Source organism: Toxotes jaculatrix, chromosome 3 (genome assembly GCF_017976425.1).
Source record: "Toxotes jaculatrix isolate fToxJac2 chromosome 3, fToxJac2.pri, whole genome shotgun sequence".
NCBI lineage: Eukaryota > Metazoa > Chordata > Actinopteri > Toxotidae > Toxotes > Toxotes jaculatrix.
Window position 1 is genome coordinate 23,987,814 of NC_054396.1, and position 19,060 is coordinate 24,006,873.

Below are 19,060 nucleotides of genomic sequence, written 5' to 3' on the forward strand. Positions count from 1 at the left end.
GTGCCTTTTGTGTATCGGGCTCACTGTATCAGGGAGGCGTGGAGAAGATTATAGATCCTGAGAGCTCGCTGCATGCAGAGGCCTTGGATTCAAGTGGCGGCTAACCATTCATTTTAAATAATTTCATGTTTCCCTCCACCAGTTCTCTGTCCTTCCAGTGTTATTATCAGAGCAATTGTGGCAACATATTATTCAGAGTATGGCAGCCATTGTCTTGTTTCTTCAGGGCTGACAAACTTGTTTTTAATTTGTATTATTTCCTAACAACAGGAATAAAAAAAAAAAATACATACACTCACACAGAAGAGCTGCCAATCATTTAGCTGAGGATAATGTAAGTTTGCTAATGTATCACCCTGTTTTTTGTTTTTTTTTTTAATTGAGGAACATACTATACAAGTCTTGTATTGATAGTAATAACCTGTTAGGGGATATTCTGCTCTTCTTTTTTGTGACAAAGGGATCAAATTAATGAACAAACTAACTTGTAAAGGAAACCAGAAGATTTTCCAGGAACCTCACAAACCTGAAAACCGATGCTGAAGTTTTAAAACATTTTTAATAGAAATAAAATTTTGTATAAAAAAAACTAAACATGCTTCACACACTTCATTAGTTTTCATGAGGATTTACAAATACATAGTCAGATAGCCAGGCACTGTATCTTTTTGTACATTTTCCCCGATTTTAGGATATGTCAGGACATAAAGCAGACATCATCAATCTATTTAATAACATACATTAACTTGCCATTTAATTTGGTCAGCACTCACATTTTATTCTGCAACACAAATGGTGTTGAAAGTAATACAGAGGGAGGCATGAAAAGCAGCATTGAATTCACAACACAAATGACCCCACAATGTTTTCCCCAAGACATTAGAGGGCTTTTATACTGCACGAAGCCAACTATTAATCTGTTCAGCGAGCTGAGGGTGATGGATAGAGATATTGTATACTTTTGCAATTAGATTTTCATTTGTTGAAAAGCCTTACAACTTCCTGACACCTCCTCCGTATCATGAAAGTGCCTGAGGAGGACATGTATAGTAATGAATTTTCTCAGTGGCTGGTCCATTATGGATATCACCTTCAGGGCATATTGCACGATCCTCTCAAGGGCATACTTCATCTTAATCCCTCCCCTAATGGATCTGTACAGCTAAATTTTACCCTTACGCAACATGTGACCGAGAGAGTAGCTGGTGGCAGTGATGGGAGGGTCATCCTGGATGACAGCTTACAGTTAAGATCTCCTGGCTAAAATAGTGTTTATTTTACCCGGGAACTGATGCTTCAAAGCACATACAGGTATGCGGAGGGCAGTGGCAGTCTTGGGCTAGCTGGTAATACAAATCATGGCCTCACTTAAGCACAGATAAACAATCACTCACTAGACCTTCACCATTTGAGGACAGTTTTTAATGTACAATAGGCTTGGGCCCAAACAATTGTTAACAACGCTGCAACAGAGTTTAAACGCATTCCAGAGATATTATTTTTTCATTTTCTTAGTGTCTCTTTTTTTTTTTTTGTAACAACACAACACAGGATGTTGAAACTGGCATGCTCAAAATCAGCAGAGACCGTCTTATACGTGTAGTCATTCTTATTAAGTCAGTGGAAACCTGTAAGAGGAAATAAAAATACATGTGTCTGGTACAGAATTTGTTGCATTGTTGAGATGATCACGGTTTCCAGTCACTTGACTCGTGAGACCGAAATCATTTAGAAATAAAAAAAAAAACCACAAACCCCTCTTAGAAATCCATGGACCACGTTTTCATGCCTTTTTGGTGTTGATTAATCCCTTGTGATGCCTTGAGGATTTTAAGATTAATTATAGTTTGCAAAACCGGCAGACAACATTAAGAACACCTGAACATACTCTTGATTTTAGTTCAGTTTCAGTCAGCGCTGCTCAGGATGACAGGTAAGTCTTTGAAAGAGGGCATAGCTGAAATGTAAACACTCTAAAGGAAAGCTCCATCCTTGAGTCTCCAGGCCTCTGCCATGCGAGTATTTTTCATTATTCTTTTTTTGTGTGTATTCTTGTGAGGCAGACAGATGATGGAACCTTACAATTGTACTGTTACCTGTTCTGGTCCCCTGTTTTGTCCATCGCTGCACCTCTTTGTCACGTCTTTGGGCAATGCTCCTCTGATCTCCACCTGTACAATGACACATCCTCTTTTTTTCTTTTTTTTCTTTTTCTTTTTTTTTTTTTTGCCGGCCATGTGAAATTCCACAGCATGTTTTCTTCTCCATCCATCATGGTGGAAATCCTGGATTATTGTAAGAACCTCCATCCTTTAGATTGCATGGTTGCTGTAGCTGATGTAGGTTTGCTTTGTTGGGAAAGCTGAAAGAGAACAATGAGAAGAGGGGACATTGAGTGTCAAATAAAGTCAAGGTGAACTATTGTGACCTATGAGATGAGGAAGACCAGGGTGTGTGGGCATTTTAGTTTGACTCTGTTTCCCTAAGTGTAAGATGAATAGCTGAAAATTTGTGCTCAGTTGCTGACTCGTTCTCATGCCAAAGTGTAGCATAAAAGCCAATAATTCTTAAAGATGCCTCAGCTCTCTGGCCATATTTCCTTCAAAAATACATATCCTGTATTACCTACAGCACATGGGGGGTTCAGTAAAGCCCAGCGCCCCCCCCACCACCTCCTTTTCCTGCAGCTATCAGGCCTCAACTTTCCAGTTGTCTCCCCAGACCGTGTTAGCCGATTCGCTGAGGTGGAGCAGATAAATCCTGACATATCGCCACCAGATCTCGGCAGTTGAGGAAGCTGGCCCAGACAGGACTTTTTCAATTTCATCAAGCCATATATCCACACTGGCGATGACAATGACAAATGGTGCTTATTTAAATAGCCATGCACTATATAGCCCCTGTAAACGGTAACCCATCAGGATAAATTGCTGCTGGCTATCCATTCTGTGTCTTTGCCTTCGAGCCACTTATTGTAACAAAAGGCCCTATTAACCCTCCACAGAAACTTAAAGCAAGATAGGAATTAATGTTGCACTGCGTAGCTATTCTGATGGGCCTCACAGCAGTGTGCCATTGTTACCACAGTGCATTGTCATACATTTTATATTGATTTCTGCTTTTGTGTTAACAGTAAATGCAATGTCAGCTCTTTTATTCTTCAGTGAAGGGAAACATTTCTCACTACTGTTGGTATTAAGAGTAAGGAGTAAAAACAACTTTAAAATGTGTGACAATAGGCTGGGCTCCCTATTAGCACAGGTCAGACAGAGGGAATGAATCTCTGCTGACAGACGTGACCGACTGAAACCTTTCCCTGCCAGACGCAAGCAGAGGAAGAGCGTCTTGGATGTCCCATGACTAATTTCTGCTGACTCAGCTGCTGAAGTCATTATTTATTTGAGTGTGTCACAGTTACAGTTGTGCCAACCACTTCTTTTTATTTATTTATTTTTGGCATTGAGATTAGAAGGGCGTACGCGCTGAGTGATTCAGCTGCTTCAGGAAGGAGAGCCAGATGCCACTTGATGATTTACAATGTATTTAAACTCGGGCTGCAACAAATAATTTTCATTATTGATATCTTGATTATTATTTCAATCAAGTGATTGATTGATCTATAGCTTGTCAAAACATAGTGAAATATGCCCTTCACTGTTTCCTGGAGCCCAACATGAGGTCTTTGAATTGGTGGTTTTGTCCAAAATTTAAAGATATTGAATCTATATGGAAAAGAAACAGTTAAGAGGTGAAACTTCTTGCATTTGAGAAGCTGGAGCCAGTATGTTTGGCTTCATAAATAACTCAAACCAGTAGATTAAGTAGTTGAAGTAATTTATGAAAACTTTCACTGGCATTGAGATGAAGTTGTTTATCACTAAGACCACATTACAATTGAAGTAATTTATCTGGCTTGCAAATAAATTTCTTCTTGTATTTAGAGAAATCATTTCATTTTTTTGATATTTTTGGAATATGCTTACTCACTACGTGTCCATCAAATAAAGCTAGGTGCCCGACTATTTCCTGGCTGGGAGCAGAGACCAAGAAACCAGCTGCCCTTGAGACCCCTGCCTTTGATAAGTAATTGATTATCAAAATGGTGACTGACTAGTCAATTAATCATCCTAATCCTAAGTGTTTCAACACTAGTTTAAATGTTGCTGGGGTGTAAATAGAGAGAATAACAGTCAAAAGTACATGAAATATGTCAAGTTTCATGTGTAGCCACAAAATTCACTAATGATGAAAAATCAGGTCATCAAACAAAAACTGCAAAAGAACAAAACATGGCTTCTGAAGTATTCAGCAAGTTAAATGTAAGACTTTTTAATAACACACAGCAACTTATGTAATACCTGTTTCAGATGTGTTACGGGTAGGTAGGTATAAAATATAAAATATAATAAAAACCAGTGATAAGGACTGGAATTATTTACCTTCATTATGATTTTACTGACATTTACAAACAAAAACCTTTACCAACTTTACATGTTATAACTAGGCTGCCTAAAGGACTTTTTAATACCTACGGCCTTTTCTGAATACACTTAATTTAAATCTCCCCACACACATAATTGAGAATCCAGTAATGCTTCCTCTTTACACAGAATCCCGCCCCCCCCCCCACCCTTCAATAATGGTGGCACATTTACTGGATTCAATGAAGTGTTAAATAAATTGCTACACAGCTGTTAATTTGTAATTATTTTTTACTATGCTTCCTATCTCTGCATCAATTAATTTGATTTACAGTCACTGAAGGACAAAACATACCTGAAGGAAAAAACAAAACCAACAAAAAACAAAACAAACAACAACCAAAAAAAACCAACCCTAGGTACTTCCTCATTAGCATTCATGTTCTTACATTGTGTTTCGAGGCTTTCGCACAGCTCGGTCTTGGCTTCTCCGTTGGGTCTGAGTCCAGCCTTGGGGTTAAACTTGTTGGACATGGTGGCGGCGGTAACCACGGCCTTGAGGCTGCGTGTACGCTTGGGCACATTCTGCTCGGGGTGGAAGAGAACTACGTAGACCTTAGGCATGTAGAGCAACCCGAGGGACACTGAAGCGCTCAGGCTCACCGAGATGGTCAGCGTGGTCGTTTGGATGTACATCTGCAAGAGGAGAAACACCGAGCATGCAGAACACAAACAGTTTAGCCCTTTTTTGGGGGGGACTGGATGTAACAGATTTTTCTATATGGGCCTGTACGGTGCTGTGTATCATTCAGATTAGAGTGTCCAATGACCCGTTTGTTGGCCAAGCTGTTGTTGAAGTTTCTACTGTGCCCAGTAAAGGCTTCAGAACTATTTAATCCAAGCGACGTGATAAAAATTTGTTTTAAATCAGCATCTCATCTGCTTTTACAGTTCATGTGCTGAACCAGCCAAGGCCACAGTGTTTGTTTAATTTTCTGCCATACTAGTTTTAATATGGCCATCACGTCAACCTGAACACAGATTTGATAACACCAGTCGATTGAATCCTATTCTGACTCATAACAAGCAGGCCTATTAAAAAAGAAACAAGCTCATGAAAATTTTACACATGGTCGAATCCTCTGAATCATGAGGGAGGGCAACACTGAGTATCATTCTCAGGCTTTCCATTTTAACTGTTTGCAAAGCTGCGCCAAATTAATGAGTCATCTTCAGGGAAGCATTTAAGAAGAAGGAAAGCTTCTGTAATTTCTATACATTGCACTGTGCTGTGACTGCTTGACTGGCCATCTGAGAGAAATTAACTTGGAAATTGTGTTAGAGAATTTACAATGTGATGATACTGCAGACTGGAATGCATCCAAACATCCTGGTATTCTCTGCCGCAGGGGTCCCAACCTTCTGCAGACTGGCTGACGAGGGGAGGTGTTGGTACGGGCACAGCCAAAATAAAGTGCAAACATTTGGATATTAAAAACACACATTAGGCCTTTGGTCTCCCTACCACCTCAGAAGAAACGCTCAAGTTCTCAGTCTCTCACTGTTTTTGCTTTTTACTGTCTGCTACCCTGGTATAACAGCAATACGCCGCCTTCACACCATAATCAGGAGTTTCTGTCAAAAATTAAATCCAGTAAGAACACCAATTTACTTAATTTAAAGACCTACTTGCTTGTATGTTTTTGTATTAGTTAACGAACCTTGCAAATACAGTGCGTACTACAATAAAATAAGCTAAATTAAGCTATTCATCTGGTGTGACAGCAAGTCAGTAACCTTCTTAAAATAATGTGGAAAAAGTTGGAATAGCCAGAGATTTTCCTGTTCACCCAGCTCTGCCCGACTCCGTCCGATGGCCAAATGGCTCACTGTTGTACTTGTACATGAAACTAATATACAAGACAGAGGCGTCCACTGCTCTGCATGAATTTATTTTCAATATTGGGATTCAGGATATAGTATATTTACTCTAATGTTGGCAGGAGATGATATTCAGCCTCATCTCAGGAAGAAATCACATATATAAAAATATGAGAGGCCGTTATTATTGGCTGTTACCATGCAGGTGAACGCACTGCATCCAGTGACCCACAGAGTATGAATCCAAATAAAGAAAAGTTTCAGTGTAGTTTGTCACTTTTGCATACCAGTTCAAAGATTTAACAAAACTGTCATCGCTAATCCAAATTCAATCTACCAGTTATTTTCATTATCAATTAACCCAGATAATCTAGATATAAATTGTCAGGAAAAAAGTCATGGTTCTTCAGAGCCCAGTGCTGCTCTTTCATATGTTTCGTTTTGTTGGACCAACAGTCCGGAACCCAGAGATTATAATGATACACAACAGAGAAAAAAACAGCAGGTCCTCACATTTGAGAAGCTGAAATACGCATAAACGACATATACGACAACATAAACCATCTCTAAAGTATTTTCCACTTTAGGTTCCCACACTGCCTGAAGCAGATGCTTATGTTTTTGTTTGTTTTTCACTTTTAATGGCATTTAATAAGACACACTTTCATTTTCTGTCTTCTTAGGTTGGTTTATTAAATACTTAATAAATAATATTTCTTGAGATCAAAAAAAAAAGAAAAGAAAAAAAACTTCCATAAGAGCTAGATTGGTCTTATTTTCTCTGGAGGATGGGACAAGCAGATTTTCAATGTAAAACACTTCTGTGGGCGACAGTGATCTGAATCAATGGAAACAAGTGCAGTGTGGTATTATTTTTCTAAGGCGATCATAAGGACTGATTTATACATTACAAATTAAACCACTGTTGACTGAAATAATAAATAAATGTGATCTAGAAATCAAATCAGAACAGTACTTTTTGTGGCCATGATATTATAAAGAATTGCTCTTATTCAGAGGTGTTGCACTTTTAACTGTATTTTATATGATTCTAACTTTAAAGTAGTAGCTCTGTCTTTTGGCAGGGTGAGTTTTCATCAGCTACTGAGTCGCCCCCAGTAGGTCCCTGCTGGTTTTTCATCAAAGCATTGTAACATTTAGCTCCCCAGATGTGACCTCTGCTTGAATATCTTGTTTGTTTTTATCATTTGTGACTCTCCACGATGCTTTCCCTCCAGACTGGCTGCGTCTCATCTCAGCCAGCCCTGAGACCATGTGGGGACTGCTGCCTGGTGAGAAGAATGGAAGAATGGATGCAGTATGATAGAGGGACAGCTGCAGGGGTCCCCTCCCAGCTGTAGGGAGTGTTAACCAGTGAACTGCTCTGGGCTCGGTTCACTGCTGCCTCAGGGACAGACTGTTGAACCCAAGCTGTTACTCGCATAAACAGAGAAAAAAAATTTCTCTGCTGCTTTTCACCCAAGAATAGCTATCTTCAAAGCCAATCTGTGTGGTCACTGACATGTACTGTAAGATAGTGAGAGAAGAATGAAAAACTGTTCAAAGTTTACAACAGAGATTAGAAATAAGTATCAAGATTTTAAAAATGCATATTTTTTTCTAGATATCAATATATATTAATGTCAATATTAATGCAAAATTAATATTTTAAAATTTGCTCGATACACATGGCAACAGAACATGATTTTCCTGAAATAATAACTGACAATCTATTAATGTTGTTTGACTAGATTCGTAATAAAATAATCATTTCAGCTTTAGTTGAAATAAAATATTGTTCTGTCAGCATCAAGTTTTAAAAGCCAACAAAATGTCAGACAAAACATACAAGGATCATGACAAAAATGTGAAGTATTTGAATTAACATCCACTATCAACGCAATAAATTACGCATAATATCTGTTCTCATTCTTAACCGCTATGTGTTATTTGCAGATACCGTTGCATGTTTTATAAGCTAACCCGGTCTGATTTATCAGTCAGCTCAAAGCACAATATGACCATGTACTCAGAGTATGATTCCACCAAAAGTCTGTACGTATACAATATACAATACTAAATTCATGTCCAGTCCTTACTGGACAAATCAGAATATTTCTAGCTGATAGCATCAAGATGCCACTGTATTAAAAATAACTAAATAAATAAATCCTACTGTACTGCTTCATGGAGCTACAGTACATTTGCTTACAAATGGAGTCCTGTTTTAAGTGTCAGACCAACTCCAGTGTTCAGTACATTCATTTGTTTCCTCCTGATTGCAGTGCACCTGAGCATGCACCGACCGGAGCTCATAAAAGCAAGTTGCTGTATATCTCACACACCTGCCATGCCATCATCAGCTCTTGCCTGAGGCAAAACATAAAATAGAGGAAGCATGGCAGCATTAATGACTGAACGAGATGGGAGAAAAACTATGGGGATGGACGAACACATATGTGACAAAAGGAGGTAAAGGAAATCCCACATCACTGCCCACAGAGAGTGTAAAGAACGTCTGTGATAACTGATAACGTAAGATTAATGTGAGGTTTAATAAATGTAAACAGATTCTATTTTAAACCGGGGACTCCAGAGAGCCTCTGCTTCAGGATGCAAACTATCAAATTCATTTAAACTGCATAATTCCCATTCTACATTAAGCTGCTGGGTTATTGCTCAGCATGCTATAGAAACATTCAGCAGAGGGACTTGCTGCATGAGAATTCACTATAATTGCACTCTAATTAAGCTAATAAACAAATAGAAGCCTTAGGGGACACAATAATATAGCTTCATGGGAGAATGTCATTTATAAAGATCACAATCCTTTGGCCTTGATTAGCTTCACAGCCTGTTCACCCATTACTGGAGCACCCAGAGGTCAACAGCCAAGACCCAGGGGGCTCCTGTGCTGTAGGTCTAATGAACACAACTGCTCTCTGAAGTCCAAGATGTTGCTCAGCTCCCTTTGCTCTGTAGTATCAATCTTCATTATGTATTATTGGGCCTGCAGGACATTATAGTGAATAATGCTGTTTATCTTTGGCCTGAAAAGAGACAAAGAAAGAAATGGAAAGGGCCGCGGGGGTGGTAACAGGTAACAGGGACGAACACGGTGCACACACTGTCAGGAGCACACTCGTGTCTGACATTTGATCTCATTGAACTCCCTGAAACTCCCACTCTTTGTCTGACTAGTGCACTAACAGCAGTTTTTTGTTGTTGAGTTGACAGTGCCAATAGTGTGATGGAGACTTCATAGAGAAATAAACACCACCACTCAATTCATCAGTCCATTCATGCACTGTAATGGCAGGACCTCTTTGTGTGGGCTGATTGAATTCGAATTGAGCCTATTGTGCCGAAGCCTCATTCCCATGCATGCTATTGTCCAACGCCCCTCCTCCTGCCTCTGTCTTAGAGACAGCCGCTGATTTAGACTGTTTCTCCAGGTAAGCAGGTGTCACATCTATTCCTGAAGCTAGCACACAGTTCGGTGATCACGCTCCATAGATAGACCAGATGTCCCTGTTTGAATGATAGAGAATGCCTCCCATGGCATTCGTTACATTTATCCTGGCACCAGATGACAAATAAATGACTGTGCTTGTAATGCTGAGGCAGAGGGGCCTGCTGTAAACTGGTGATGAGAGCATAGGCAGCTAGATAAGGTAAATCAAGGCCTGGAGGAAGTGGAGCATTTAATTGCTCTGAAAGACGTGTCAACGTGGGCTGTGAGGCTTTGTGGGGCCTGTCATTTACAGTACGATGATTATGAGTTGTGTTTGCTTTGACATGTTAATTCCTTAAATAAGAACATTGTTTATGTAACAGCTCAGAGAATCAGTCACAGGGTTTGTTTTCTTCCATGAAGTCTAGCACAGCTAGGCAACAAAAGCCAAACGAAACGACAAAATACGTTGTTTGTAAATGCTCTTCAGATAAACGTATGCAAGTGCTGTGAATACCATCCTGCAGTTGGCTGGATGGTGTCATTTGTCTGTGGTATCCCAAAAAAAAAAAAAAAAATCATTTACATGATGTGACACATGCAGACATGCATGTGTCATTTCCACCAACTTGCCCATATATTTTTAGTCTTTAACAGTCAGGAAAGAGCATAAACCATGCGACTGAGTAAATATACCACACAACACACACAACACGACTGTTCTGCAATGTCTGGGGTTCTGGCAGTAGATGACCCCACAAATCCCAACTGTCATGTGTTCTTGTACCACAACAGACATGGACAGCACCCAGCAGCTGGCACGGTGTATGTGCAGTGCAGTTTGGGCTGAAAAAGCCAAAAAAAGGAGAAGAAAAGTAGGACTGCAAAGTCTGCAGAGGGAACTGGATGTGACTGAACTATGTAAAACAAAGCCAACTTCAGGTAAAGCTGTTTACCAACCGGGCTCTGCTGTCGGGTGACACACAGTGGTCTCTGATGTCAGTCACAAATATCAAATCTGTTTAATATAATCATGTTTAATCAGATCACACACCATCTGATTTTATCTGCTGTCAACACTATGAACAGACCCGGTCCAGCTCGGTCCGATCAGTTGTCAGGCCCAAATGATTTTCATAATCGCCTAAACAGACGTAGTGTGTGTTCCGTCCATTTATTATTGGAACAAACACACAACTTTGCCAGGGTTCAGAAAATGGTTTGGGTAAAAAAATAAGTACATTAGGATTACGTTAGGTTAGGGGTCATCATGGTTACAATAATAACCACAGATATGGAACAATCGTGGTTACGGTTAAAAGAAATGAACGTCAACATCAGCTCACTCAAATGAGTGATTCTGCAGACTTTGTGGCTCTGTGATAGCACCATACTACTACTGTTGCAACAATTAGTCACGACCGGGGACAGTGAAAGCAGTCTACAAAAACAACGAAACTTATAGCTGCACAGTCTGATTAGACTAAACCATACTGGAATGTGAAGTTGTTCAGACTCAACACTCAAAGGCCCTTTTGGTTATATATTAAATATGATTGTTCTCTCTCAAATGAATAAAGAAAAAAATTCAGAACATTTCCCTAAAGCTAAATTTCCATTTTGAGTTCCATTTCATGTCTTACCTTAACACCGCTCACGGCAAATGGTAGAAGTTTTCTGAATGATAAAAGTGGAACTATCTCCCAGCCATTGTGTGTACAGTTTTCTACAGGAAATAATAATTAATGAGTGACTCGTATAATTTAGAGCAAAAAATTGAGTGTCTCATTTTAAGTCTGGATGAGGGAAGTTTTTTTTTTTCTGAGTTTGTAAATTAAATTCATCTGAGGTATGGAAGAGGAAGAAACAAAAAGTAGGGCTTTACTTACCCTTCAAAGATTTTTTTTTTCACTTCTATTTTACTATTCAAAGCCATGCTAGCTAATGGATTACCTCATCCTCCAAAAAAGCTGTTCAATCTCTCTGTGATTGTATAATTCTCTTTCATCTTCAGAGAGGAGATGGGATGATTAAACAAAGAGCATGCTGATATCCATGGCTGCTGTTGACATGCGACTTAAGATGTGCAACACTCCCTTTAAAAAATAATGTGGACTTTGCACTTGGACTGCTTTTTCTTTTCAATGTATGGTATGTGTATGATAATCAAGAATGTATAGCAATGATAGTTGACATTTAAGTACATTTTCCTGAATGTATTTCAGTAATTGTAGCATGAAACAAGCGGTTTCTATTGACCTCAGCGGATCTTTCTTTGTTTTCAAAATCTAGAAGCTGTTGCTCAGTTTTACTGTTGACACCAGTGGATTTATGGGGTATGAAAAGGCCAGTATGGACATCCACAGCAGTTTTAGGCTTTGTGGTGTCAACACAACATGCAGCATATGAAAATCAGTCATTTTAGTGCTGGTCACATACTGCATTATTAATGTAATGCAATTGGCTGCGTCATATGCAGATTTTCTGCAATGCTGTAGACTGTAGAAATTATTTGGGGATGCTGAGCGTGATACAATGCACACACTCGGTCTCTCAAGAATGTTTTTTCACAAAGGTAACTATCACAGCCAGTTTTCCAGGCCAGCATTTTGATGCATTGTCTTGTTTAATCCCAAAGGGGAGGAGGTAAGGATTAATTTGTTGCATCTGTCAGACCCATGCTGGCACTGCTGATAGTGTCCATGCCAGTATGAGGCTTTTCCCTCTTGTCCTCTCTTGTAGCCACTGCCAAAAGACCTCTTTCAACTGGATCTACACATTTCTTCTGTGTCATTGTTGTACCCCTTTGGCGTTGTACCCAGACTGTCTACTCTAGATGTGAGTTCCAAGCCCTTTTGAATCCCTCTTGACCTGTACCCTCCCAGTGGATGTGGTCCAGGACCACGGTTCATGAGGTCAGGCACATTGATTTGACATGGGAATACGAGTGTGAGCTTGTGCTTGTGTAAACAGCTCATGGGTTTCTAATGCATTGTGGCATACAGCCGTCACATATATGTGAGTCACAGGCTTGCATGCAGCCTGGAGAGTTATTAGATAATGCACTCATAAATCTCTGTGTCCACACTTGGTAGATTGTAAGAGTTTTCACAATCTGAGACTTCAACATGACACCCCCTTTTTAGCTGTTGTTTTAGCTGCTGAGTTCTGTTAACCTAATTTCTAAAATGGCTGTTGTCATTAAGCAAAGGCAGGGCTGAACTGGTCATGGCTGGTAGACAACGGCAACCTGTGACGATGGGTTGTGTTACACATCTTTGTTTTGAGGGGTCACAAGCCAAAAAAGGTTGGGAATCACTGGTTTTATCTATGAAGATCAATCAAATTTAGTTTGCTGATCTTGTGTTTTGCCTGTAAAATCATCTGTAAAGTAATTAGCAACTAGAGATATCACACAAATGTAGCACAGTCAAATATTTCTCTTTGAAATGTAGATTAGTAGTACAGAGAAGCAGAAAATGAAAATACCCCAAGCGCAAGTACCTTGAATTGATGTAATGTTTTTGTTAAAATCACTGTCCAGATGTGCATCTGAACACACACTCCTACAATACTGTAAATGGGTTCCAAACAAACCAAAAGGAAATAAGAAAACTAAGAAATTAACAGAGGAATTAAAAAAGGCGAGTTAAAAGATTTGGTATTAGACAAACATTTGTGCGGCTGTGAAGATTTCTAAAACCCTTTAAGTATTGCACAGAGTTAGAAAAAAAAATGTCTGACAAAAGAAAACTAGAAGCATTTGTAAGCTTACCTTTTCTGTGGACTGTGAAGTGCCAAAGAAGATTGGGATGAATGCTAGCCAAATAATGCAGGTGGTGTACATGGTAAAACCAATAGGTTTTGCCTCATTGAAGGTCTCCGGCACCCCTCTGGTTTTAATGGCGTAGACTGTACAGGTGACCATGAGCAGCATGCTGTAGCCCAACAGGCAGATAAGAGACAGGTCAGAGATGTCACACTTGAGCACACCACGAGCCAGCACTGGGTTAGACGTCCTCTGGTCCTCATAGTCAATAATGGCCTTGGAGGGATCTACGCCAAACCAGATGCACACCCCGAGCAGCTGCACTGAGGCCAGGGTGAACGTGATGACTAGTTGGGAGGCTGGAGAGATGAACCTGGGTGCACTCACAGACATGGTTCCCTGCTCAAAGATCCGGTAAATACGATTGGTTTTGGTGAGCAGGGCTGCGTAACTAATGCTCATTCCCAGACCCAAGAAGATCCTGCGCAGGGAGCAGATTCCTACATCAGGGGTAGAAATCATCAGGAATGTTGTGGCATAACAGAGGAAGATGCCAGTTAGCAGCACATAGCTCAGCTCTCGGCCCGATGCTTTGACAATGGGAGTGTCGTTGTGGCGGATGAACGTGACCACCACAAACAAAGTGGCCATGATGCCAACGACTGCAATGAGCACGGGGATGACTGCCCATGGAGAGCTCCACTCCAGCTTAACAATGGGGATTGGAACGCAGCCTGTGTGATTTTCATTGGGCCGCAAATCAAAGCGACACATCTTACATGTGTAGGTGTCCGCCTGGTACTGATAACCATCACATCGCTCACAGTGCCAACAGCACGGGATGCCTTTCACGATCTTCTTGCGCTCACCGGGCTGACAGGGCTGGCTGCAGATTGAAGAAGGGATTTGACGGACACCACCAGGCCACTGCATCGAACGAACCTGCGAGGGAGGCAGAGAGACACAGGCATACATGAATGGACACAAACACCGACGAGAAGAGATTTGTGCTAAGCTGTCTGTATCCTGTAAAACGGTGGCGTGTAGAGATAGTGATGCTTTACTTATCCAAAGAGATCCCCAGCATCCCTGGAGGTGAAGGACAGTCTAGACAGTGGTTATTTGCTGTTCAGATGTTTGAACTTGGGCAAGTATCAATCGGTAAGATCCGATTCTACTTGGTTTTATTTATTTACTTGAGTGAAAGGGTAGCAAAGGTCAATCCAGGGGTCAAGGGGAAATGCTTCTCATAGATTCAGCAAAATCTTCCAGTGGGAGGTCAAATTATCTGAAGGGCAAGACACAGGAGGAAAAGGGGAAACCCACTGTTTGCTCTGCAGGGAACTGACACAGTGCTTCATGCTTTGCTTTTATTTTTTGCTTTGGTAAATGGTTGTTTGTGTTCAAAAATCAATACTCAGCTGTTGCTGATTAGAAGAATGCACGACCCATCCATGTGACAACCCATTTCAGAATACTACTCTCCTTTGTGGATTTTGCCCCTTTTACAAGTGTACTTGTAAAGATAAATGAAATTCCTCATTTCAAATGGCTTCTCTCTGCTCTCTTTAATGTTATGTTATCAATTTTATTCAATTGTGACTGTTTATCCAAAGCTGGTTTGTCTCTAAATGTGCATTTAATTAAGAACTCAAAGAGCACTAATTAAATACAGCCAGCTTTAGAGTCAGAACTGGCACGTTCCACAGTAGGTGCCTACCACAAACCTCGCCTTTTTTTATTTTCTTCCTTTGCACATGTTGTTGAAAGAGGTAAAGAAGACAAAGCTCCTCTCAAGCTGCTTCATGTGTTCAGTTGTACTCTCTTTTACTGGCCCAAGGCCTCCTCTTCATTTTGTCAAAACATAATTTGTTTGGTTCCTTTATGTAATTTACTGTTATAATAACGTTACTTCATCACACCCCCCCCTGCCCACAGTATTGTTTTTGGAAGTCAGTGACGCCGTCTGGAGAGATGATTTTAAATATGTCTGTCCTTAAGCTCTCATAGCTTTCTTTTAATCACAGTCCGCCCTGTTTATCATTTAAAGCGCCCTCTGGATATTTACACCTTTGAAGATGGCACTAAGCGCTATCAAATGGTTTGGGAGGAGTTAGTGAGCACACACGCAGCTGCAGAGCTGGGGAAAACAACTTTTCAGAGTGGGATTTTCATTGCAAGCACTAACACTTTTGAGCTCAATGCAGTCAAACATTTTGTGTTGACACAGTGTGTTTGGGAGCATAGGAGAGAAGGAGCAATGCTTACGTTAAGGTGGAGCTGATCTGTCCAGTGGCCGATGATTTTATATTCAGCCGTTCGGTTTCGGATCTGGTATTGGTAGATCTCGTAGCGTCCGGGGGCATCTCCATTTTCGTTGAACAGCACAGGGTTGCCAGCTATGCCTAAATGAGAGAACAATCATCATCATCATTTACTGCACATCACTGACTTATTTTCTGTGTTGTGAGCTTGAATCTGTGAGAGCAAACTAATGTGCTGCCATTGTTATTGCAGTTATTACAGTTATCATTCCAGCACATTAGAAACCAATATGATGTTTGTGAATCTAAATCACTTTTTCTTTCCTTTCTAATTTGGCAAGATGGCTGAGAACATATTCTCGATTACTGTGTATGAAGGAGACATTTCCTTATGAGAGCATATATACGCTAAGAATTATGGTCATATTGCATGATTCTTGGGCATATGCTGAAAGTTCAATGCCAACATTCAAAGCCATTGCAGGAAGTACAGTTCCTGTTTTGTTGCAAGGCAGAAAGTATGTGTAATGTGTTCTCTGACGTGGAGAATGGGCACGTAGTGTGTCTGATTTTCATGCCGTGAAAGACCAATGATTAATGTTGGCTTTTGTGACCACACGCTTACCAAGCCTGGTTCCAGACTTCTGAATCACTGCCCCCATTTCCGATTTTGTCGAGCAGTTCAAATATGTCTGGTATTTTGCTCAGTGACAGTCGGCTAAACAGAGATCTGCAGATGTAAACTGATATAACTGAGCTCAGCCTGACACCACTCTAACTGGTTAGTTGAGCAACCCCTTGACTTTGGTTGGGCTGAGGACTGATGGACCGGAGGCTGGCATCTATTTCTGCGCTGCCATGTATCGTCTGGGTAACAACAGAATATTCAGTATGTACTGGTCACTCACTCAGTTGGCTTGATACAGTCAGTTAATAACCAGCACTCTCAGGCATATTTCTAATTAACTAAGTTACACAGCCACCAGCTGTCTATTAAGAAAGGGTGTCGGATATATGACAAGTGGAATCACACATTGGACAAACCCTGGTACACTGGTGGGATTTAGAATGGATATGTCATCTTGCTACATAGCTAGCAAGCTGAATTCATAAAAACTACGGACAAGAAAACATCCCAAAAAACGGTTACAATCTCAAGTGTTTTTCTTCTCATCTTAACAAGCAATGTGCAAATACCATAGATAAATAAATAAATTTTAATTATATTCCATCATTAACATTCTGTCTGGCAAAAGGGTTGTGTGCACATATGGAGAACATATGCAGACCCAGGAGCAGCCTTTTGCAACCAGCTCCATTTTCCTTGCTACTGAGCAATGTGCATTAATCTGTTAGAATTTGTGCCACCGGACACAGAAAAACTGCCTTTGAACAGCTGGGTTTCCACAGAAGGTTCAGGGGTTGACAACTGACCCCCCTCCTGACCTCAAACACACTTTCCTCACCATTCATTCTGTCCTCTGCTTTATCACTGTGATAACAGTGTATTCCTGTGTGCTGTTTTAAGACAAGCTGTAACGATGTGTCACAAACAAAGCACTCCAAAGATTTTTCTGTAAGTTCCCCAATGGAAACTTGATGAGCCACGCTTCCAGTCCAGCGATCCGTCTAATCATGATGATACGTGGAAAGGTTCTCCTCAGAGGGAGAATGAGGGAACTTCATGTCTAATTGCTTTTCACATCAACTTTCACAAATGTCTACACCTCCCAACACTGATGAAAGCTGTAAGCCTGTGCAGTTTTTTTTTTTCAGAGCTGGTTTATTATTAAGTCTCCCAAAACACAATGAGCATCCCAGTTAAGAACAAAAGGGTAAACGTAGCCAATTGCTGCTGATGGATTTCTGCTGATGAGTATTTTTTTTTCTTTCTCTTTGTTTCGACGGTGGAGGATGCGGCTCTCTAATCCACATCTCAGTGAGTCAGCCCTGCTGGATTACGGCATTACCTTTTTACTCAGCCTTGCCTGTGTGACAATGCCGCCCACACCACAAAGCAGTTAGTGATCATGGGAGGATTACAGTGACTTCACGAACGAGAGAGGCTCTATGTTTATATAAACATATTACGCACATCAATACTGTTGGTAAACTGTCATATTTTCTATCTATCAGAGATCTTAATCATTCCAAGCATCTTTTTTTTTTCTTTTCTTCCAATTTCCTGAGCTTTTAAAAGCACTTTGAAGCTGTGTGCCTTTCACTGTCACGGTTGGGGTTATGTGCTCAAGCCTGTAAGTGCTCATATGGTCACCACTGTCACTGAAAGAGGAAAATGGAGCCTGAATGCCACACTGGTGGTTTTGAGAGAATAATGCAGTAAAACTACCAGCATAACACCACTGATATGATTATATTTAACAGCTTTATGGGTCTTTTGGTCATGCTTGATTTTTCGATTAAGACATTACACAGACTGACAGCTTTTTTTTCTTTTTTACTATAGCTTTAAGAAACTGTAAATCTGCTTTCATATGCACACATTGCACTTGTTACCACTGTTCATATATTAAGTCTGAAAAAGCCAATCAAAGATTATATATGTACATATATATGTGTGTGTGTGCACGCAATTGCCTTAACTGGTAATAATTTGAGATAGTACTCCTGTACTTACTGTTGTTTAGGTTCTTAAAAGACCTGTTAATCAGTTTGGGAGTGACAACACCTTCCAGTCCTGTATTTTTGTACTTTGATAGTCATGCGAACCTTTTGCTTGGATTATGAATTGTGCCTTTAATGTAGTTATTAACACTATTTTTAACTTTTTTTTTTCTTAATTTTCATTTGTTACAGGTTGATAAAGACTTTTGTTCAGCCACCACCCTGATAATGAGACCTTTTGCTGGGCTATGTCACATTTTTGGGTACATCTTTCCTGCGAAAAATCTTCATCAAAGGTTTACATTTCAGACAGACATGACAGCCGTTTTAAACAAATCAAAGAAGTAAGTAATCAGCAACCGCAGCAATAACAATGAACTGAATACCCGACTAATCACACTGCTGGAACAGGAGGTGAATAGCAAGTGATTTTGATGAAGTGCAGCTTATCATCAAACATTTTTCCATAAAAAATATATGTATTTATAAATGTAAGTATTACATTAAGGCAGGCATGTATGCATTACTTATGTAACAATCAGGGGTTTCTCCGATGTAGTCTGACATTGTGCCGGCCCTACCACATCACACCTCTCTGTTGGTAAGCACAATGGTAAAACAAAAGTATGACATATTAAAGCACTAT

At 40.2% G+C, this 19,060-nt stretch overlaps 1 protein-coding gene across 1 annotated transcript in view; it reads right to left on the reverse strand.

The window, feature by feature from the left end:
• Nucleotides 1-557: 557 nt before the first annotated feature.
• LOC121179767 (metabotropic glutamate receptor 4-like) overlaps nt 558-19,060 on the reverse strand; it is a 114,676-nt gene continuing 96,173 nt past the window's right edge. Inside the window, exons 7-10 of the mRNA XM_041034788.1 lie at nt 15,794-15,930; nt 13,532-14,467; nt 4,871-5,117; nt 558-2,362 (exon numbers count right to left, since the gene is read on the reverse strand). Coding sequence (XP_040890722.1) covers nt 2,313-2,362; nt 4,871-5,117; nt 13,532-14,467; nt 15,794-15,930 — 1,370 coding nt within the window. The 3' untranslated portion in view covers nt 558-2,312. The remainder of the gene's footprint in view (nt 2,363-4,870; nt 5,118-13,531; nt 14,468-15,793; nt 15,931-19,060) is intronic.